The sequence below is a fragment of the Phyllostomus discolor genome, chromosome 4 (genome assembly GCF_004126475.2).
Source record: "Phyllostomus discolor isolate MPI-MPIP mPhyDis1 chromosome 4, mPhyDis1.pri.v3, whole genome shotgun sequence".
In the NCBI taxonomy this organism is placed as follows: Eukaryota; Metazoa; Chordata; class Mammalia; order Chiroptera; family Phyllostomidae; genus Phyllostomus; species Phyllostomus discolor.
The window spans coordinates 26,926,553-26,950,342 of record NC_040906.2 but is presented as its reverse complement, the minus strand read 5'-3'; the positions used below and the strand labels follow the sequence as shown (position 1 = coordinate 26,950,342).

Here is a 23,790-nt window from a genome sequence, read left to right as displayed (position 1 = left end):
ACCAACGGTGGCCGATAGTGGTCTTATCTTAAGGCACGGAGCTGCGCGATCTCGGAAGGGATGCGCCTGCGCATTGTGCTGGTCTCCATGGCGGGGCCTCGGAGCCAAGACGAGGTTGAGTAGACTCGTTTTGAATTTTCTCCCCTCTGCTCCAGCACTTTGTGGACTTCCCTTATCTCCCTCTAGAGCTCTCGGCGGCAGCGGGACTAGGGGAGTCGGAGGTTTGGCAGAGCTGTCTGGGCCGACAGACCGGACGCTATTTCTCAACGCCCCTTTATTCCTCCTGCCTCCTCCTCCCATCACCTCCTGACCCGCCGGTCCCTAAGCAACCGCCGGCCGCCGGCCCCCCCCCCCCCCCCCCCCCTGCAGCTGGGCCCCGGTAGCGCCGTCTGCACCCCCTCTCGGGTCCTTTCTGGGGCCTTAACATGGCGAGGCCTACTACTCCCTGCCCCCGACGGGGGTCGCGTGTCCCGGAGAGGCAGTCAGCAAAATGTGGAGGTTAGGTGTCTTGAGGAGGGTCGCTGAGCCCCGCCACGGAGAAGGAGCCGGACCCCTTGGGCAGGGGAACCCGGAGTGCGGTCTTCTGCGCTGCCCCGCGTCCCTTTTTTACGTCCCCCCGCTCTTTGTGAGCCCCTTCGTGTATTTAGAACCGGAAAGGCGTACTCGCACACCACCTCCTCCGCTTTTCGACTTTTTGGGGTCCTGAAGTTACCCAAAGGTGTATGTCTTACCTCGACGACCGAGAATTATTGTAGTTACGTTTGTTTTTCTGAGGGAGGATGGATGGAGAGATGCTATCCAGATTTCAGAGTCGTTTTTTAAGGCGTTCACCAAAAAAGCTCCAAGAGGGGGACGGCAAGAGACAGCAGTTTAGAATCAGGCAGAACTGGATTGCAAAATTTGTGGGCCGAGCGGTATGAGTACAGGTGAAGACAACTAAAGCTTTCCTTTTTTTTTTTTTAACAAGTCGCTTAAAAATTAATTACGCAGACACCCGATATTTCAGTCAGCCATAGAATATGAGAAGTGATTTAAACAATTGTAAGCGAAAACCAGTCTTTTATTAGAGAGTAATGTTGATGAAACTAGGACTATTTTTAATTTTTAGAATTCGTGCCCTGGGTTCCAATGCCGCTATTGCTACATACGGGGTGGGCAAAAGTAGGTTTACAGTTGTGAGTACGTGAAACAGTTAGTAAATCATTACCTGTATGTCTTTTTCCTTACTAACAACTGTAAACCTACTTTTGCCAGCCCCCTTTATTAACCTCTGTGCCACACTTGGGCGGGTCAGTGTGAGAGTTAAATACCACCTAGTAGATGTTACTATTATTACCATCATTGTCATTTAGATGTTCATTAAACTGACTTTGCCAATGTGATCAAATAAGGAAGAATAGCTTCATGGTTAGAGGAATAAAATTATAAAACCTCTGTGCTGAAGTCCTAACAAAGGACTGGGCTGGTAAATAAATGTGATCATTTAACCATGTGATTCATTGTAATGGTGAGAATTGCATTCATCAAGGAAGTTAGACCACATGGAGCTTTTAACAGTTGCCTAATTGAAGTCTCCCTATTTAATCCATATTTTTTAAAATTTGGTAGAAGGGGAAAAAATTGACCGTTTTAAATATATATGTATTTATTGATTTTTAGAGAGAAAGGAAGGGAGAGAGGAAAAAAAATCGATGTGAGAGAGAAACGTGGATGCGTTGACTCCAATACCCGCCCCTACCCGGGATCAACCAGAAACTTAGGTATGTGCCCTGTCTGGGAATCAGCCCATGATCTTTCAGTTTAAGGGAGGATGCTCCAAGCAACTGAGCCACATCATTGGTCAGGATGACTTTTGACAGCTTTAAACATCATTCTTCTTTAATCATTAGTGATTTTTTAACTTATAGCAGTAAAGTCGCCTGAAGTAAATTTCATTGAATTTGAAATAAATCTTTAATTACTTAAGTTGTTTTTCAGATAATTTAAAAATTATTTATAATATCTCATTGGTCAGAACATCTTTTAAAAATATATAATCAGTAGATTATTACATTTTTAACTAATTAATTTGAAATTTATCAAAATAAAAAATACCTGATAAGTTAGTATAAGTTCATCTTAATTTGAATTGAAATATGTCAGTAAGATACAGAACCTAAATGCTCAATAAGATAAAACTTAATTGGCAATGCAGAAATGTTGAATTCAATAAAATACATTTTTCATTTGACTGAGAACTGAGTTAAGGAAAAACTAGTTAAGTGTTCCAAAATAACTGTGAACACCCCATATGATGGCTTTGGTGTGTTATCAACAGTGACATGGCTTTAATTTTGGTGAAACCTAGGGTAGTTAGTACTTTTACTTTGAGTGTTTTTAAGTTTACTTAGAATATTAATTGCAAGCTTTTGCTTCTTAATGGTTTTCTACACAGTTCATTTACTATGGTCCTCATGAAGGCACACTGTTATCTGGAGAGCGACAACTTGAAAAATATTTTTTCATTACAGGGTTTTTTTGTTTTTTTTTTTTTGGTATATGATGGTGTGGCATGGTGTGGTACAAGACTGTGCATGGGCTTTGGACTCCTAATTGTTCGGATTTTGGGTTTTTTTTTCCCTACTTAGTTCAAATCTGAGCTCTAATGTTCTCTGTGATGTTAAGGAAGTTACTTGACAACTTTGATTTTCTTATCTATAAATAGAGATGATAACATCTACCTCAGAGTCATCGTGAGGATTACCTGAAATAATTTGTGAAGTTTTCAAAGAGCAAAGAGATAAAAAGAGGTGTGTATATACAGGGTAAGAAATTGGTAGAAACCAAGATTACAGGGAAATTTATAGGGAGCACAAACCTTACATAAAAGATACTGAATAGTCTTAAATTTTTTTCATTGAAAAATAGGTTATTGTTTCTATATAAATTTGCATACATTTAAAATTTTGGTGTTGATTTGGAATGCTATAACTTTCAAAATCTATCCTTAAAAAATAAATGGCTCTATAAAATATTTGTGAACTAGTAGTCTTGATTTAATTTTGAAACCACTGATTCATATCCATTTTGTATTCATCATAAAAGGTAACCTACCCTAAAAGATGTCATTTACTTACTCTGAAAGATGAAAGATATTTTATTTTCTAAAGTACTTTTGAGCAAGATTTTTTTTGATACAGTTAATAAGACCTGATACTGATTTCAAGATCCTTTAAATCTTGAGATACTAATCAAGGTATATAGAATTAAGAAAAACTCTAAGACTAAACCTCAGGTGCCTTTATTCTTTAGCTCTTCTGTCTGGGGATTTATTTTCAGAGTATTGGCTTTAATGGATAAATTTTACTACACAAACGTCTGTAGGTAGAAAATGAAATAATCAGATGTTAAGATGGGTCTTTAGAAATTGCAGCTGAGAATTGCCTCAAAATTTTTGAGCAAATAGAAATGCTGTTGAATAAAATCAAAACAGCAGTAACCCAAGCATGGCCCAGGGAGATATGAGTGACTACAACCTGAATAATCTCTTCTCCTCTGCCATGTATTAAATATGGATAAATAATACAAAGGGCTTTTTTCCTATAAATAAAAATAAATTTCTAATTTAACACTTTTTCCCTAATCTTTGCTTTCACTATAGGTAAAATCCAGGTTTTAAATGTTACATGAAACATTCTAGAATGCAATTTGCCAGCAAAATTTAATGCCTTAGCGTGTGTTTTGAAGTCCAGTCATTAACTGTCCAGGGGCATCCAACTTGCGGCCCTCGAGCTGCATACTGCCCAGGATGGCTATGAATGTGGCGAACAGAAAATCATAAATTTACTTAAAATTATGAGGTTTTTTTGTGTGATTATGTGTCGCAATGTATGTAATGTGAGGCATAAGACAGCTCTTCTCCCAGTGTATTGCAAAGACACCAAAAGGTTAGACACCCCTGGTAGACCATATATTTAATAGTTTCTCCTTTCTGGTTTCTTATCCAACCCCAACATTACTTGCTTAAGAAATAAGCTTGTCAAATCAATTCCAGGATTTTATCGAGGGTGGGGTTGGGGAGGAGGCCTTTATTCTGAAGCTTCCAAAAGATGCTGTATTAGTAAATGTTTTCATTGTGGGGAAAAAAATGTAATTCACTACAGAGGTCTTTGCTTCAGTAGTTCTGGAATGTGAGAATCGAAACAAAAAAACCCTCAGTCCAAATGTTTAACTTTAGATAAGAAAGGAGGTTAAGTCACCTACTGCAAGACAAGGGCAGTTATCTGTAAAGTCAGTTCTAGTCTTTAGTTCCCTCAGTTGAGTCAGCTGATGGTTCTGTGATACCAGGCTCATAATGGCTATTTTGTAGTAAAACCTGCATAACAAAATCTAGTATTTTTCTTTATCTGTAGGAACATAAAATATACATTGGATGTCTTGTCATTACAGAAAAATATGCTGCTATGAAGACATAATTATAGCTTTCACACAACGAAGCTACTACTATCATGATTTTAGTGCTGCGGAAAGGAAGAACTTCAGTGGACAAAGGGGCATTTTGGGGGGCAGTAGAATGCTTAAGGTCTGGAATATAAACTTGAGCTACTGCCTGAAGGTAATAATTTTATTTTTAATTGAAAACAATAGCTGTATAAAAGTTAATTATTGTCCATTACAAATTAAGGCAAAAGTCAAATTACACTTTGTATATAATATTTTGTTCTGTTTTTGGCTGCCTGTTGGAAAAAAATATTATAACTAGTTATTTAATATTAATATCTTATTCTTTAAAGAACACTCTGACATAGTAAAAGGCAATTCAAATTGGTAGAAGGATTAGGGAAGGAGGAGTAATTTTTTTCACTGCATTCAAATTATTTTGTAAAAGGGTGTCTGTATCTTAAACATATACTTTTAATCTCCAGTTCAGCAATGGGTTAGGTCAATCGGTATCGAAACCCACCTGTGTATATAGGAACTACTTTAAGTAGTACTTTCCAGGTGTAACCACAAAAGTGTGGGTATACTATGTTTACCCACAGTATACTTGTAGTACATACTGAAAGAAAAGTTTTGAGTTTTGAGTTTCCAAAAGACTTTAGAAAAATAAGTTACCTTTCTTCCATTGACAAAATTTCTAGTCTGGGCAAAGCTCTGAAGAAAGTGGTTTCTGCTTAGCACTCTTCCCCGTGTTAACATTCTCCCCACCCCTTTGTCAGTGCACATTCTGGGGCTGTCACCTTGCCCAGGTCTTCACTGCAGCATCCAGCTCAGTCAGGCCTGCTCTGTGCCATTTCAGTGCTCTGAGCCGCCGCTCTACTTGCTTTCTTACCTGTAAATTAAACTTTTCTGGATACTGTTTTTAACCTATTTTAAAGGAAGAGAGCTATCTTTGTGTAAGTCACACAAAAAAATAAAGTATGTATATATATTTTCTTTATTGCATATGTACTACCTTTATGTAATTCAAAAATATTATTTCCCCCAAATAAAACATTGTACTCAGCTGGCAGTGACTCCCTGTTCTCCCCGTCCCAAGCCCTTGACATTCACCAGCCTGCTTTCTGTCTGTATGGATTTACCCATTCTGTATGTTTTCTATAAATGGAACCATAAACTGTGTCACTTTTTTGTCTTTTTTTTTTCTATCACTTAGCCTAAGGCTTTTGAGGTTCATCTGTGTTGTAGCTTGTATCAGCATTTCTTCCCCTTCTATGTCTGAATACTATTCTTTTATATGGATATACCACATATTGTATATTCACTCATAAGCTAATGAACATTAGGGTTGTTTCCACTTAGGCCATTATGAATAGTGCTGCTATGAACATTTGTGTACAGGTTTATATTTGAACATGTTTTCAGTTTTGGGGGGTACATACCTAGAGTGGAATTGCTTTCATACGGTAATTAGGTTTTCCTCTTAAGGAACTGCCAAAATGTTCATAGCACCTGCAGCATTTTACATACCCAGCAGTATGATGCATGAGGATTCCCTTTCTACACATGCTTCAATCCCTTACTTGTTTTTTTTTCAAATATAACCATCCTAGTGAGTATGAACTTATCTCATTGTTTTGATTTGCATTTTGCTAATGACTAATGATCTTCAGCATCTTTTTATGTGTTTGTTGCCATTCCATCTGTATGTCTTCTTTGGAGAAATGTCTATTCAACTCCTTTGCCCTTTTTTTAAAAAAATATATTTTATTGATTATGACATTAAAGTTGTCCCATTACCCCCCTTCATTCCCCTCCACCCTGCACAACCTCTCCCACCCACATTCCCCCCTTTTGGTTCATGTCCATGTGTCATAAATTCTTTAGCTTCTACATTTCCCATACTATTCTTGCCCTCCCCCTGTCTATTTTCTACCTACCATCTATGCTACTTATTCTCCGTATCTTTTCCTCCTCTCTCCTCCTCCCACTTCCCTGTTGCTAACCCTCCATGTGATCTCCATTTCTGTGGGTCTGTTCCCTTTCTAGTTGTTGGCTTAGTTTCTTTTTGTTTTTGTTTTAGGTGTGGTTGTTAATAATTGTGAGTTTGCTGTCATTCTATTATACATGTTTTTTTATCTTCTTTTTCTTAGATAAGCCCCTTTAACATTTCATAAAATAAGGGCTTGGTGATGATGAACTCCTTTAACTTGACCTTATCTGAGAAGCACTTTATCTGCCCTTCCATTCTAAATGAAAGGTTTGCTGGATAGAGCAATCTTGGATGTAGGTCCTTGCCTTTCATGACTTGGAATACTTCTTCCCAGACCCTTCTTGCCTGCAAGGTCTCTTGAGAAATCAGCTGACAGTCTGATGGGAACTCCTTTGTAGGTTACTGTCTCCTTATCTCTTGCTGCTTAGGATTCTCTCCTTCATTTTTACCTTGGCTAATGTAATTATGATGTGCCTTGGTGTGTTCCTTCTTGGGTCCAATTTCTTTGTGACTCTGAGCTCCCTGGACTTTCTGGAAGTCTATTTCCTTTGTCAGAATGGGGAAGTTCTCCTCCATTATTTGTTCAAATAACTTTTCCACTTGTCGCTCTTCCTCTTCTCCTCTGGTTCCCCTATAATTCAGATGTTGGAACGTTTAAAGATGTCCTGGAGGTTCCTAAGCTTCTCATTTTTTGAATTCTCATTTCTCCATTTTTTTCTGTTTGGTTGTGTCTTCCTTCTGGCCCACACTATTGTTCTGAGACCCAGTTTCCTTACCATCACTATTGGTTCCCTTTTCATTTTCCTTCATTTCTCTTATTGTAGCCTGCATTTGTTCATCTAATTTGTGACCAAAATTAGCCAATTCTATGAGCATCTTGATCACCAGTGCTTTGAACTGTGCATCTGATAGGTTGGCTGTCTCTTGGTCGCTTAAAAGTATTGGCTGCGGGACTTTCATTCTGTTTGAGCCATCTCCCCACCTCCCCTTTGGTCTAGTTGCGCCTGTTACATATGAGGGGAGGAGACTCAGGTGTTCACCAGGGCGGGGCACCCCAGTCACTGGGTTGTGACGTTGTATGTGGGCTGGGTCCGAGAGGGAACAATGGCACTTGCTCCGCTCTCTGTCGGACCTCAGTCCCTTCCGCCATTTCCCCCAACCAAATTGGGCCCCTTTGGTGCCAATTCCCATGTGGGTGGGCTTGTGCACCCTGTGAGACTTTCCAAGGAGCTCTCCTGTGAGCCTGGGAGTCTCTCCCTGTGCCTCACCCCCCACAGGTGTTTTCAATCAATGTCCCCAGGCTCTATTTCCCAGCGCTGGGATGCTGGGTTGCACGCAGTGCCTTGCTTCACAATTCCCGCCTCGCTGGGTCTGCTGGTTGCCACCCCTTGGCAGGGATCTGCCAGCTGCCGCTTGCATGCTCAGGGTACACCCGCTGCAGTCTTGTGTGCCCCGGATGCCTTACACGCCCGGTCCCAACACTCTCTGCTCTCCGCGCCCAGCTGCCTGACTCCACCACTACTACCGGTCTGAGTGAACGGGTCTATTTTAACTTCTTGGCTGTCTGACTTTCATACAGTTCCATTTTCTGTCAGTCCTAGTTGTTATTCTGTTTCTAAATTGTTGTTGTTCCTGTCTTGGTTGTATGAGGAGGCACAGTGTGTCTACCTATGCCTCCATCTTGGCCAGAAGTCCACCCTTTTTTTTTTTTTAATACTCACCTAAGGACATGTTTCCATTGATTTGAGACAGAGGTGGGAGAGAGAGAGAGAAACATCAATGTGAGAAAGAAACATCAATTGGTTGCCTTTGGTATGCACCCCAAATGGGATCCGAAATCTAGGTATGTGCCCTGACCGGAATCAAACTGGTGACCTTTCTGTGCATGGAATAACGCTCTAACCAACTGAGCCACGTGGCCAGGGCTCTTTGCCCACTTTTTAATTAGGTTGTTTTGGGTTATTATTTTGTGGTTGAATGGTAGGAGTTCTTTATATTTTAGACCCTTTTCAGATATTTGATTTGCAAATACCTTCTCCCATCTGTGACTTCTCATGGTGTCCATTGCACAAATGTTTTTCTTCTGATAATGTCCAATATGTCTACTTTTTCTTTTGGTACTTGTCCTTTTGGTGTCATATTTAAGGAATCATTGTCAAATCTAAAATCATAAAGACTTACCCTTATGTTTTCTTCTAAGAACCTTTTGGTTTTAGCTCCTACATTTAAGTCTGATCCATTTTTGGTTATTTTTCTGTATATAGTGTAAGGTAAGGGTCCGTCTTCATTCTTTTGTATGTGAATATATTCAATTGTCCCAGCACCACTTATTGCAAGACTGTTCATTCCTGATTGAGTGATTTTGGCACTCTGTTGAAAATTATTTCACCATAGATGTATGCGTTTATTTTTGGACTCTCAGTTCTATTCCGTTGATCTACATGTCTTGTCTTATTAATATTACATTGTTTTGAGTACTGTAGTTTTATAGTAAGTTTTGAAATTGGGAAGAAAGAGTCTACCAACATTATTCTTTTTGAGATTGTTTTGGCCATTCAGGTCCCTTACAATTCCATCTGAATCTTAGGGTTGGCTTTTCTATAACTGAAAGAAAATGCAATGGATTGCTTCGGGTAGTATTGCCATTTTAATAATTTTCATGTCTTCCAGTTCTGTGAGCACAGTATGTCTTTATATTCATTTAGGTCTTCTTTAATTTTTTTCCTGCAATATTTTGTAATTTCAACGTATAACTCTTATATCTCCTTGGTTAAAGTCACTAGTATTTTATTGTTGATGCTATTTTAAGTGGATTATTAAATTTATTATTGGATTGTTCATTGCTGTTTCAGAGAAATACAACTCACTTGCCTGTTTATCTTGTATCCTGCAAGTTTGTAGAATTTGTTTAATCATTCTATTTTGTGGATTCTTTAGGATTTTCTGTGTGTAAGACTATGTCATCTGTGAATAGAGAGAGTTGTGCAATTGTTCTTAGGATTCTCTCATTATCCTTTTAATTTCTGTAAGGTTGGTGGTGATATCCTCCCTTTTATTTCTGAGTTATTTGCATCTTTTTCTTTTTTATTGTCACTCTAGCTAAAGGTTTGTCAATTTTGTCAATCTTTAAAGAACCAACTTTTAGGTTTGTTGGTACTCTCTATTGTTTTTCTATTCTTGAATTTGCTTATTTCCCCTCTGGTTTTTTCTTCCCTTCCTTTTGCTACATTTCAGTTAGTTTGCCTTTCTTTCTCCATTTTTTAAGATATAAAGATAGAGATTTTTTAAAAATTAAGGTATTATTGCTTTAAACTTCCCTCTGAGCAATGTTTTCCTGGAATCCTGCAAGTTTTAATATATTGTATTTCTTATCACCCCTCCTGAGTTATGTATATTTTACTTAGTTCTCCAGTGTTTTATTCTATGTTTATACTGCACATTTACAAAATTATAATAATGTTATTATTTATAAAGGCAGTGTTTATTTAGATTTTTCATAGAATTATTAATTTGCTTACTATTTTTTTAGAATCAGGACTTACATCTGGTATCATTTTTGTTTTCAGTATTTCTAGAAATTTCATGTAGGATCTGTAGATTATTTTCAGTTTTTAAAAATCTTAAAGTGTCTTTCATCCTATTTTGTGAAGAAAATAGTTTTGAATATATGCAGTTATATATCAGCACTTCCTTTTTTATTATTCCTGTGACTTCTACCGTCATGGTTTCTTTTGAGTAGTCTGCTGTATATCTAATGTCAATATTCTGTAGCTGATCTTATCTCTGCTGCATTTTATTTTTTAAGTATATTTTATTGATTATGATATTACAGTTGCCTGGTGTTTTTCCCCTTTGCCCTCCTGTACCCAGTACCCCACTTCCCTCCAGCATTCACCCCCTCCTTAGTTCATGTCCATGGGTTGAACATAGCAGTTCTTGGGCTTCTCCATTTCCTATACTATTCTTAACATCCCCCTGTCTATTTTGTACCTACCAATTATGCTTCTCAAATCCTCCTCCTTGCCCCTCCCCGCTGATAACCCTCCATGTGATTTCCATTTCTGTGATTCTGTTCCCGTTCTAGTTTTTTGCTTACTTTGTTTTTGTTTTTTTAGTTGTTCATAGTTGTGAGTTTGTTATCATCTTAATGTTCATAGATTTGATCTTCTTCTGTTTCTTAAATAAGTCCATTTAACATTTCATATAATAAGGGTTTGGTGATGATGAACTCTTTTAACTTTATCTGGGAGGCACTTTATCTGCCCTTCCATTCTAAATGAAAGCTTTGCTGGATAGAGTAATCTTGGCTGTAGATCCTTGCTTTTCATCACATTGAATACTTCCTGCCAGTCCCTTCTTGCCTGCAAGACAGCTGACAGTCTTATGGGAACTGCTCTGTATGTAACTAACTTCTTAGATTTTGTTTTAGATCAACTTCCTATTATTTGTTTTCTAGCAAGCGAGAATTTTATTGTATCTAATCTGCAATATTGTCTTTAGTGGAACTATCTTTTTCTTTGTATTACTATTTGTATTTCTATATGTATTACTGTTCTTAAGTAATACATATAGTGTAAAAACTTCAAGACAAAACAGGAAGTTATAAAATTGCTCTCTTATAGCTCAAGAAGTAACTACAGGTTTTTGGAATTTTTGTAATAAATTAGATTAGAATAACAAGTGGTAGTTTAAATTCTTAAAGGAGAATCAGTTTTAAGATATTTCATAGTTGCATATTAAAAACAAGAGTGATTTATAGCCAATTATATTTGAAGTAGAAATAGTTACAATATTTTGGAAATACACAGTGGCAAACCTTATAGATTTGATGAAATAGTTAATTTTACAAGTTTATATGTGTGCATACTATCACAGAAAAATTAGTTTTCCATGTATTCGAATATATATATTACTAAATAAGTCTAAAGTACAAGGTATAACTTTAAATTAGGGTTAAGGTTGATTGGAATTATTATATATCCTGATTGTGATGGTGGTTACATAGAAATGTGTGTTAAAATCCATAGAACTGTTCACACACAAAAAAGTATAATTTAATGAATGTTAATTTAAAGAATAAAAAGTAAAAAGTTAAAAAATATGTATGCTTTTTTTTTGAAAAATAAAATGTATAGGTTTTTCAAAGGTTCTATGAAGTTTATTACATATATGTTCAGTCATAGTCTTCTCCAGTTTCATTTTGACCTCACTACAGTTTTAAGACATAAAACTTTTTTTAAAGATAATGCAAAATTCTATACTTACTACAATATAGTAGGCCAGGATTAGTAAACCTCAGTAATATTGACATCTTTGTTATGGCATCTGTCCTGGCATTTGAAGATTTTTAGCAATACTCCATTAGATGCCAGTAGCAACCCTCCCATGCCTCCCTACATTGTGACAACCAAAAATGTTTTCAGACATTGCTGAATGTACTTCAGGGTGGAGGAATGTGTGAGGAGACAAAATCGCCACAATTGCAAATCACTGTACTATGCCTTAGTGGCTCACACATGTTTATTTATTTTCAAAGTTTGTCAAGCAGTTATTGAGTGTAATGATTGTATGTTATGGTAACAGATCTGTATATATAATCTACCTTTTACTACAACATGGATGGAACTAGAGACTATTATGCTAAGTGAAATAAGCAAGTCATTGAAAGAAAAATACCATATGATCTCACTTATAAGAGGAATCTAATGAGTAAAATAAACTTAAGAGCAAAACAGAACATGGAAACATGACAGACTGACACCTGCCAGTGGGGAGGAGAGTGGTGGACAATGGTGAAAAGGAGGGGGAGGGATCAAAGAACGTGCATGAGTGACATGGACAACAGTGTGGGAATTGACTGGGTGAGCAGTGGGTGGGCTGGTGAGAGGAGGGCAAAGGGGGGAAATTGGGACAGCTGTAATAAAATAAGTAAGAATTTAAAAAATGTTAGGGGCTTTAGCTGATCAGCTATTTGAACTCTTTCAGCTATTAAGTAATAGAAGAAAATGGAATTGAATATGATATCAGCATGGAACAGCCTAATGATTCATTAACAGTCAATCATAATGATTCCGAAGATGCAAAAACAGATTCTCAGGTAATTTGAGGTAGGGAGTCAACTGGGAACCTTTTCCCATTCTGAAGAACAACATGCCATTTAATAACTTTTTATGCTTAAGGAATATGTTATACTTAACGCATTCAAGAATTTTAACATTCTATTATCCATAGTTCTATCATATTTAATTATGTATACTTGTAAATTTTACACACAAGAAAGTTTCTTATGTTGAATTACATTTTATAATTTCAGGTTGCATTTCTGTGGACAGTTTTCTTTTAATAAGGTTGAAATAAAATATAATAAAAATCAACAATTTCACTTAAGAACTGGTTTCTGTCTGTATCAGCCTGTGAACTGACAACTCTTGCAAAGAGTAAAGTAGATAATTAACTGAAAAATAAATGACATTTCATTTTTATTATAAATATTCCATTTTTAAAAAGTTATGATGTTTATATTTTACAAACACCCAAATGATTATTTACTTATTATTGTTATTATTTTGCAAAGCAGCCAACCTGTATGGACTCCAGGGATCCTTCCATTGGACAAAATAATTCTAGTAGAGTTTTACCCATCACTACTAATGAAGCAGATAATTCACTCACATCACAAAATATACCAGGGCCCCTGACTCAAGCACAGACTCTTTCTACAGAGAAATTTCACCTAGTGGACCAAAATGGGCAACCTATTCAATATGAACTTCAGTCATTGGGGGATTCTAATGCACAAATGGTGAGTATATTTTATAAATAACCAGTTTTATGCTATTTATTAAATTGTGTTAGTATATGGCCTTAATGCCTTTATTGTTTAATTTGCCAATTACAATTTACTTTTAGTATTATTTTGTGTCAGTTTCAGGAGTACAGCATAGTGATCAATCATTTACAAAGTGTTTCCCTGATATTTCCAGTACCCATCTAGCACCATACATAGTTATTGCAGGATTATTGACTATAGTCTCTATGCTTTACATCCCTGTGACTCTTCTGTAACTACTAATTTGTAGTTCTTAGTCCCTTCACCTTCATCACCTAGTCAATTTCTTTACACTACTGACTTACATTGGGATCAGCCCCTTCTGCATCTGTGCCCCTCCTACCAGTCTGGATGGATGTCATTTCTTTAATTCTGTAGTTGTCAGACTTCCATTTATCTCAATTTCTGACAGTTATAAGTGATGGTGGTTCTATATTTTAGTTGTAATTTTGATGTGGTTGTGCAAAGAGATGTCTGCCTGCGCTGTCATCTTGACCAGAAGCTCTCAAAAATTATTTTTTAAATCAGAACTTTGATTATAAATTATACAAGTAATCAATCATTTTATGTAAAATTAATCTTTGTTCCTATTGTTTCTAGTCTAGGACATTACAGAGTTAATTTCTGTCCTTTTGTTCCCATATAACCCAGCTAAATTCTGGGGTTGAGAGTCATTGGTTGAGAGGTGGCTAAGCACTAGACAAGTGCTTTTTGTGTATGCTCAGACTCAACAAATTTCTGGGTCTACTTTAGGACTGAAATGCAAAGTAAGGGTAAGCTTCTGAAATCATACCAAATCACCAGCAGAGGTTAATATGCAATAAATAATTTAGATGTGAACCAACTACATTTTAATATGTCATGTCCAACATGAAATACTTCTGTAGTTTCTCCTGTTATTTAACATTTACTGTATTTGGTCTTAGAACATTTAGAAAGTCTGCATGTTCTGAGAGAAAGATCAAGCAGTCTAAATGTATGAAGTGTTATAATACCTTTCCTAAAAAAGATGTTAAAGTTGTTTATTTGTTTGACTCTAAAAGAGTTCTCTTCTCTTTGTAATTGTGTTAAACTTTCTATACAGAGGCATTATACAGGTGATTTTACATTGTTTGGGGTAAGAGATGATACAGAGTATCATTTAAAGCTGTGAAATAGGAAACACGTGGCAATAAACATCGAAGTGTGAGAAAGTATTTTTTTCAAAGAACCCAAGATCAAAAAGTGGTGATATTCTGGAAAACCTAGTGCAACTTTTTGGAGTTTTTGTTTGTTTTAATAGACTTTATTTTTTGAGAGCAGTTTCAAGTTCATAGTAGAATTGAGGGTAAGATACAGAGATTTCCCATATATCCCTTCCCCCTCCCCCATGCATAACTTTCCCTGTTATCAACATTCCCCACCAAGTGGAACTTATTGAAAAAGTTGTGTTTTCTTTCCTTCTTTTTTTTTCTCTTTTCCCCCTTACCATGTAGTCCCCTTAGACTCCTCTCCCCACTGCAATCACCACATTGTTGTCCATGTCCATGAGTCCTTTTTCCTTTTGGCTCAATCCCTTCACCTCCTAACCTCCCCCACCCTTAGCAGTCATCCTGCACTCTCTGAGCCTGTCTCTTTTGCTTGTTAGTTCAGTTTGTTCATTAGATTTCACATACTAGTGAAATCACATGGTACTTGTCTTTCTCTGACTGGCTTATTTCACTTTGCATAATGTTCTCCAGGTCCATTCATACTGTTGGAAAGGGTAAGGGTAAAATTTTCTTCTTTATTACAGCTGAGTAGTATTCCATTGTGTAAATGTCTCATAGTTGTTTTATCCACTCATCTACTGACGGACAATTAGGTTGCTTCCATATTTTTAATATAGAAGCTATCAAGGAGCTGGTAAAATTTCTGTAGTTGTTCACTATGAAATGAATGCAGAGGTTTTGTAGTGAAGTAGGGATGGTATTTTGAATTAATAGATAGTTGTATGCAAAGAAACCACTAATTATGAGACTGTTCATTATCAGCTTTTCTGATAATTTTCATGGTCTCAAATAGGATGTATTGCAGCAGATAACTTCAAAACTATGTGTGTTTTCATAGCAAAGATTAAAGATAATGAGCTTTTTTGTTACAGGAAAAGTAACATTATCAAATTATATGAATTGAAAATAGTTTTTTAGGTACTGGGTAGAGTAAGCTAAGGAGAGAAAATAGAGATTTTTTACTGTGCTTGGGACACAGTATCAGATCAGTCTTAATGGTGATATTTTCATGATTGAGTAACTTATAAATATACCAGTTTTATTGGGATTTAAAATACCCACAGTACTTTTATTTTCTAAGAATTAATAAAGTATTTTCATGGATATTTAATCTCTTTATAAGGAGTAAGTGATTTATTTTTATTTTTTAAAAACTTTATTGCTCCTGGCTGGTGTAGCTCAGTGGATTGGGCGCAGACTGCGAACCAAAGTGTTGCAGGTTCAATTCCCAGTCGGGGCACATGCCTGGGTTGCAGGCCACAACCCCCAGCAACCACACATTGATGTTTCTCTCACTCTCTCTCCCTCCCTCCCTCCCTCCCTTCTCTAAAAATAAATAAATAAAATCTTAAGAAAAACTTTATTGATGACACTATTATCCCCCTACCCCTTTGCCTGCCTCTACCCAACCCCTGCCCCCTCTTTCCTCTGGCCTTCACAACACTGTTGTCTATGTTTATTGGTTATGCATATATGTCCTGTGGCTAATCCCTCCACCTTCTTTCAATCTAGTTCCCCCTCCCTTCTGACAGCTGTCAGTCTATTCCTTGTATCCATGCCTCTTTCTATTTTGTTCCTCAGTTTATTTTGTTGACTAGATTCCACATATAAGTGAGGTCATATGGTATTTGTGTTTCTCAGACTGGCTTATTTCACTTAGCATAATAATCTCCAGTTCCATCCATGCTGTTGCAAAAGGTAAGATTTCCCTCTTTTCACAGCCGTATACTATTCCTTTGTGTAAATGTACCACAACTTTTGTATCCATTCATCTAGTGATGGGTACTTTGTCTATTTGCAGATCTTGACTATTGTAAATAATGCTGCTATGAACATTGGGGTGCATATATTCTTTTGAATTGGTATTTTGGGACTCTTAGGTTATATTTCCAGAAGTGGGATTGTTGGGTCAAAAAGCAGTTCGATTTTTAATTTTTTAAGGAAATTCCATACTGTTTTCTATAGTGGCTGCACCAGTCTGCATTCCCACCAGCAGTACACTGTGTTTTCTCCACATCCTTGCCAGCGCTTGTTGCTTGTTGATTTACTGGTGGTAGCCATTCTGACAGGTGCAAGGTGATACCTCATTGTGGCTTTAATTTGCATTTCTCTGATAACTAGTGACATTGAAGATTTTTTTATATGACTGTTGGTTGTCTGTATGTCTTATTTGGAGAAGTGTCTTTTTAGGTCCTTTGCCCATTTTTTCATTGGATTGTTTGTCTTCCTGGTGTTGAGTTGTATAAGTTCTTTATATATTTTGGAAATTGACCCCTTATCAGATGTATCATTGGCAAATATGCTCTCCAATACAGTGGGTTCTTTTTTCACTTTGTGGATGGTTTCTTTTGTTGTTCAGAAGCCTTTTAGTTTTGTTGTCCTGTTTGCTTATTTTTTTCTTTGTTTCCCTTACCGCCAACTTACACCATACACAACAATAAACTCAAAATAGATAAAAGACTTAAATGAATGCCAGGAAACCTTAAAAATCCTAGAAGAAAACATAGGTAATAAAATCTCAGACATCTCTCATAGCAATATTTTGCCAATATGTGTCCTAGAGCAAGGAGTAAAGAATTTAAAACAATATTACTACTGTTGCCTTTTAAAGTCCAGGAGAACGTTTTGTATTGCTTTGTTTTTGTCTTCTCTTAGCTTTAACAGCATCATCAGGTATCAGGAGGCAGTACAGAGTAGTAATTAAAAGGAGACAAACTACTTGGGTTTGAATTTCCAGCTCTGTGTTACCTTGTATAAAATTTGTAACCTTTGTTTAAAAGTTTTCTCATATATAAAATGTACATACTTCATATACATGTAATGAGCATTAATTAAGATAATATTAAGTCCTGCCACTTATTAGTATTCACTCAACAAATGTAAAGCAGTTATCACCTTCAGAGTTTCCAGTGCTTTTTCATGTTGAAGTGATGAGGTATGGCAACACATTTTTATCTCAAGAAACTTGATAAACATTTGGGGTAGGGAAACCACTCCTACTCTTGGTTTCTGGAAAATGTTTATGATTATATTTATTGAGGTGGTTTTTTATTAATTTAATTTTTTTCAAATGACCCCCTTAAAAAGAGGAATGCAGTCTCTATCAGGCATGCATCAGCAATGCTTTCACGTTTTTGCATAGCAAGAAGGAAGTCTGGGAAAGTGGAATGGAATGAATAAGGAGTTAATTGCACTAGGTAGAGGTAAAATAATAAAATTGTGTCAGCAGAAAGTAGTATGTTAGGTAATAAAGTTTATAGGCTGTCTAAAAAATCTAGAACTATGGGATAAACTTATTTCATGTATTAATTTATTAGTTATATCTTCAAATGTTTTTCTTAAACTTCAGATTTTTTTTTAGTTGACATTCTTCTAAATTTCTGGCAATGGGTTCAGGTATTAAACTGAAAAGAAAGTATAATAAATATACTCTTTTCTCTATATTTTTAGACTTTTGAGGATTCTGCAGTATTCCCTATGAACCAAGATAGGATATATATAAATGCAGAGATATAAAAACAAATGCTGTTTTAAGTAGATATCTAACAAGTTACTTTTATAAACTAATGAAATAACTTAAAATGTAGATGATTACCACACAAATAGGTCAAGAATGTATGGGTAATACAATAAATATAAAAAAGTTAATATATTCAGTTCAGTCAGAGCCTTGTTCAGATTACTGAATCATTAGGTCTCACCCTGTGTAATGAAGAAGACCATAGGTGGTTCAGATCCTAGGATACATGGTCAAACTGCCTGTCTTAATCCTAGTTCTACCACCTATCGGTTGTGAGACTGGGAAAAGTTATGTATCTCAGTGTTTTCATCTATATAATTAATAATGATTTCATCTATAATAGTATTGACTGAAGAGGTAGGCATGTCTTTAATAATTTAATTAAGAACATTACTGTAGGCTTATGCATTTGATTTCTTTTTTAATGCTTCCAAGATGATTGTTGCCAGCTCATTAGAAAATGGACAGGTGCTTCGTGTAATTCCATCTACCCAGACAGGAATGGCACAAGTGATTATACCTCAAGGGCAGCTTGTGGATATGAATAGTCCTCGGGGTGAGTAATAATTGGACATAGGGGATTTTAGAATGTTTTAAAGAAAGAAATGTATATTTGGGAAAATCATCGTATGAAAGTCAGTGCTAAAATTGATTTCTTGCGGCAAAATTGTGAACTGAATAAGTAGAAAAAGTTTTATAGCCCAAATAAATTTCAAGTTCATTTTCAACTCCTGTCTAGGTTAGCTGTCTATTCCATTTTGGAATTCTATGAAGCTGGTTGATTCTTGCTTCCTCTCAAATGACCAGTGAGCATAAAATAAATTCTTCTTAATTATAATAACAGTAATAATAACAACAACAATAACAAGAATATGGTGCTAATAGCTACTGGAGAAGATTTTACATTTGTATTTATATCAATGCTGTTGTTAGCCGTGTGACTTAGTACTTTTTTTTAAGGGTACTTTCATCCTCTGCTCTTTTTCTTTCTCTTATTCTTTCAAGTTCAGAAATGAGACTCATATCCTCGGTCTGTTTTGTCACTTGTTCACAGTTAATGATTTAAGGTAGATATTTTACCTTGGTGTTATGATTCTTTGTCTTTGTTAGTAGTCACTAAAATGTAAGAAAAAAAGCATAGTTTGAAGAAAACATTATAAACATGGTATAGAAACAAGAGTCAGATTTACATTTTCCTATTATATTGTGAAACTCTTAATACATATAACAATTACTTCTACCAGTCTTATATCTTAGTTGTTCAATGTAAGTTCCAAAAACTTAATTATATTATTTTAGTAGTCAGTATTATAATTGGAAAGTAAACAAGTTTATCAGAGAGATTCTCAACAAAGCATTGTAAATTTTGTTATCTTTGGTTTCAGAGCATATCTTCCTGTCCTGTTTCAAATATGTAAATTATAGTTACATTCTCAGGGTCTTATTCAAGATACTGATGTTGCTTTGTTCTTGTTATTGTGGTTAAGATGCCTCTGAAGAGAAACCCAGCAACACAAACTTACCAACTGTGAGAGTGGATGCTTTAGCAGACAATAACAATGCTTATATTCTTCATCCACAAGCATCCCTCACATTGCCCACAACAACAGTGACCAGGTGAGTCCGCAGGAGAGAGGAATTTATCTTTTGTTATCACCATGGAAATGTGTTTTAAGTTATTCCATCTAAAGCTGGCTTACTATAGAAAAGATCAGAAATTTAGGAAATAGAATAAACTATCATCAAATATATATTTTAATGTCATTTTGGTAATAAGAGGCTACTCTAGAAAGTATGACTGTCCAAAGTGCTGCTTTTCCTTAATGACCCGTTCCTGTGATATTTTGAAGCAACCTGAAAACATCTGACACTAACCGTTTTTAGAATAAAGAAATACTCATTCTAGATCCTAAAATTTTTAATGGTTTCAGCACATTTTTATGCATTTAATTCCTCTGTGGTAAAGTGTTTAAAATGTGTATTGTGCCCTGGCTGGTGTGGCTCAATGGGTTGAGTGCTGACCTGCAAACCAAAGGGTCACCGGTTTGATTCCCAGTCAGGGCACATGCCTGGGTTTCGGGCCAGGTCCCCAGCAAGGGGTGTGCAAAAGGCAACCACGCAATGATGTTTCTCTCCCTCTCTCCCTTCCCCTCTTTCTAAAAATAAATAAGTAAAATCTTTTAACAAATAAAATGTCTTTTGTTAACATTTATTTCAGCTTTTACTTTTGCTTTAAAATAACACTTTACACTAATTTAGGGAAATAAAGATAATGGTTTTTGTATTATTACTATTCTTTTTTTAAAGATTTTATTTATTTTTAGAGAGAGGAGGGAGAAAGAGAGAGAGAGAAACATCAATGTGCGGTTGCTGGGGGCCATGGCCTGCAACCCAGTCTTATGCCCTGACTGGGAATCAAACCCGCGACACTTTCATTTGCAGCCTGCGCTCAATCCACTGAACTACGCCAGCCAGGGCTACTATTCTTTTTTTTTTTTTAAAGAGATTTCATTTATTTTATTTTTAGAGAGAGGGGAAAGGAGGGAGGGAAACATTGATGTGTGAGAGATACATCAATCATTTGCCTCCCAACACCCCCAACTGGGGACTTGGTCCATAACCCAGACGTGTGCCCTGACCAGGAATAGAACTGGCAACCTTTCGGTTCTCAGACTGGCACTCAATCCACTGAGCCATACCAGCCAGGGCTGTATTATTAATATTCTTTCAATTGTTCTATGAAAATATTTTTAAATTAATACAATACTTATGACCTTTAGTCTTGGAACTTGACATAATGTCATGCAATTCTTAACAAGTCATCTGAAGATGTTTTATTAGCTCATTTTTTGATAAATGAAAATAATTATATAATGATAAGAATGTAAAATAAGTTTATAGAGAGAGAGATAAAATACTTGAATTTGTTGGAACTACAGGTAGTTGGAAGAGCTAACCTGAGCCTTTTCATTCGCAGTTAATAAAATAGTCATGATTAAAGAAAATTATAATGAATATGCTTATCAGATCAATCTGTCATTATTATTACAATTTCTTATCGATGATCTCAATCTTTTGTCTTTGATACCAGCAAAGCGAATAAAGCAGTTGAATGTCATGTGTATGTCTGTGTGTGTAACTTCTAATATGTCTTTATATCTATTTCCCCCTGTCCCAGAATGCTTGAAGAACCCTTTCTGGCCCCTCTCCAGCCACTTTCTTCTAACACACCTATGTGGGCCTGCCGTCTTAGGAGCTGTGAGGTGAGTTAAAAATAATCCTTACCTAGATTCACTTAATGAACTACAGTTCACCCCAAAATGTCCACTTTTGAATATGACTAACAGAAGCTGTATCTGTACTGTTTTGTTCATGTTTATTCTAAATCTGATCTCATCTAGTCTTTTATTTGTTAGAGATTATGAACTCTGTTAAAGCAGAGATCATATAAATCTTCTCACTTCATTATCATTTTTTCCCTTGTCTTCCATGAAACTTTGCCATTGTGTTTCTCTACCTTTTATCTTTTGACCATTCTCTCTTTCTTTGCTTATACTTATTTATTTTCATATTCACAGTGGAAATTCTTCAGATTTCACTGTTTAACCTTTTTTTATTTCTCCACATTTTATCTTTTGGAGAGCTTATTAACTTTGTTGGCTTTCCACTATCACTTTTATAAAAATGATCCCCAAATCTGTATCACCAGTTCTTTCTTTTGTTTGTAAAAAAATTTAAATTTATTGGGGTAACACTAGTCAATAAAATTATATAATTTTTTGGATGTACAATTCTGTAACACATTATCTGTATATTGTATTTTGTGTTCACCACCCCAAGTCAAGTCTCCTTCCATCACCATGTCCCCCCTTTACCTTCTACCTTCTTCTCCCCCTACCCTTTTCTGATAATCACCATTCTATTGTCTATGTCTATGAATTATTAGCTTAATTCCTTCACCTTTTTCATCAGCTTCTTAATCCCCCTTCCTCTGACAGTTGTCAGTTGTTCTCTGTATCTATGAATCTGTTTTTATTTTGTATGTTAGTTTATTTTGTTCATTAGATTCCACATGTAAATAAAATTATTTGGTACTTGTCTTTCTCTGATTGGCTTATTTCACTTAGTGTAATACAGTCCAGGTTTGTCCATGCTGTCTCAAAAAGTAAGATTTCCTTCTTTTTTTTTTTTAAGATTTTATTTATTTATTTTTAGAGAGGGAAGGGAAGGAAAGAGAGAAGCATCAATGTGCAGTTGCTGGGGGCCATGGCCTGCAACCTAGGCATGTACCCTGACTGGGAATCGAACCTGCGATGCTTTGGTTCGCAGCCCTGTGCTCAATCCACTGAGCTACGCCAGCCAGAAGCAAGATTTCCTTCTTTTTAAAGGTGCAGTTGTATTGCATTGTGTAAATGTACCATAGCTTTTTTATCCACTCTTTGACTGATGGGCACTTGAGCTGCTTCCAAATCTTGGCTATTGTAAATAATGCTGCAATGAAGATAGGTATGCATATATTCCTTAAATTAGTGTTTTGTGTTTCTTCAGACATATTCTGAGAAGTGGAATTGTTAGGTCATTAGGCATATCCATTTTTAATTTTTGGCGGTAACTCCTTACTGCTTTCTGCAGTGGCTGCACCAATCTGCAGTTCTACCAATGATGCTGGAAGGTTCCCTTTTCTCCCCATCTTCACCAACACATGTTGTTTGTTGATTTATTGATGATAGCTATTCTGGCTGGTGTGATAATGATACTTCATTGTGGTTTTTAAAAACATTATTTATTTCTATCACCATTTATCCCCCCATACCCTTTTCAACCTCCACCCACCCCATCTCCATAATTACCATGCTGTTTTAATTTGGATTTTTCTGATGATTAGTGACATTGAGCACCTTTTCATATGTTTGTTGGCCATTTGTATGTCCTCTTTGGAGATCGGTACAGCCACTGTGGAAAGCCTTGTAGAGATTCCTCAAAAAATTAGAAATGGAACTGCCTTATGACCCAGTGATTCCACTTCTGGGCATATATCTGAAGAAACCCAAAACACTCATTGTAAAGAATATATTACACCTAGAGACTTCCGGCAAGATGGAGGCATAGGTGGAGGCACCGTACCTCCACGCACAACCAAGATTAGAACAACAGCAATTTAGAGCCAGAATAACACCCAGAACTGACAGATAATTTATCTGAGTGGAAGTCGGACCGCCAAGAAGTTGAAGTAGACCCATTCATCCGGACCAGTAAGAGGGGCAGAGAGGAGGAGCGGGCACGGGTCGCAGTGCGCAATGATCCGGGAGAACTGGACACAAAAGGCAACCGAGAGTGCGTAAGCCTTCTGGGACGCGCAAGTTTGCAGCATGGACCCTGAGTACGCAAGTGGTGGCTGGCGGACCCAGTGAGGCAGCACTGTGGACCAGAGCAGAGCGCGAAACCCAAGATCCCAGAGAAGGGACTGAGATCCCAGGAGAAGGGAGCTACCGCCATTGTTCCCTCCTATCCCCACATAAATGTCACAATATAGCGACTGGGGTGCCCAGCCCAGATGAACACCTAAGGCTCTGCCCCTCACCATAACAAGAGCGACCAGACCGGGGGGGGGGGGGGGGAAGAGAGACATGTCTCCAACAGAAGAACAGATCAGTCCCCCAGGACTCATCCTTTTGAATGACCAAGAAATAGCCAGTCTATCAGATGCAAAGTTTAAAACATTGGTGATCAGGAAGATCACAGAATTGGTTGATTTTGGGTGCAAATTACATGAAAAAAT

At 36.6% G+C, this 23,790-nt stretch overlaps 1 protein-coding gene across 3 annotated transcripts in view; it reads left to right on the top strand.

Annotated features, from left to right (window-relative positions):
* The first annotated feature begins 2 nt into the window (after positions 1 to 2).
* CARF (calcium responsive transcription factor) overlaps positions 3 to 23,790 on the top strand; it is a 71,268-nt gene continuing 47,480 nt past the window's right edge. For 2 of the 3 annotated variants that reach the window (XM_036023041.1, XM_036023042.1), the window contains exons 1-9: positions 114 to 926; positions 1,660 to 1,760; positions 2,705 to 2,789; positions 4,429 to 4,594; positions 12,398 to 12,509; positions 12,987 to 13,214; positions 18,447 to 18,567; positions 19,499 to 19,628; positions 21,190 to 21,274. In XM_036023041.1, coding sequence (XP_035878934.1) covers positions 12,441 to 12,509; positions 12,987 to 13,214; positions 18,447 to 18,567; positions 19,499 to 19,628; positions 21,190 to 21,274 — 633 coding nt within the window. In that variant the 5' untranslated portion in view covers positions 114 to 926; positions 1,660 to 1,760; positions 2,705 to 2,789; positions 4,429 to 4,594; positions 12,398 to 12,440. Of the gene's footprint in view, positions 927 to 1,659; positions 1,761 to 2,704; positions 2,790 to 4,428; positions 4,595 to 12,397; positions 12,510 to 12,986; positions 13,215 to 18,446; positions 18,568 to 19,498; positions 19,629 to 21,189; positions 21,275 to 23,790 lie in introns of all 3 variants that reach the window. The other variant, XM_028508941.2, reaches the window with a different exon arrangement.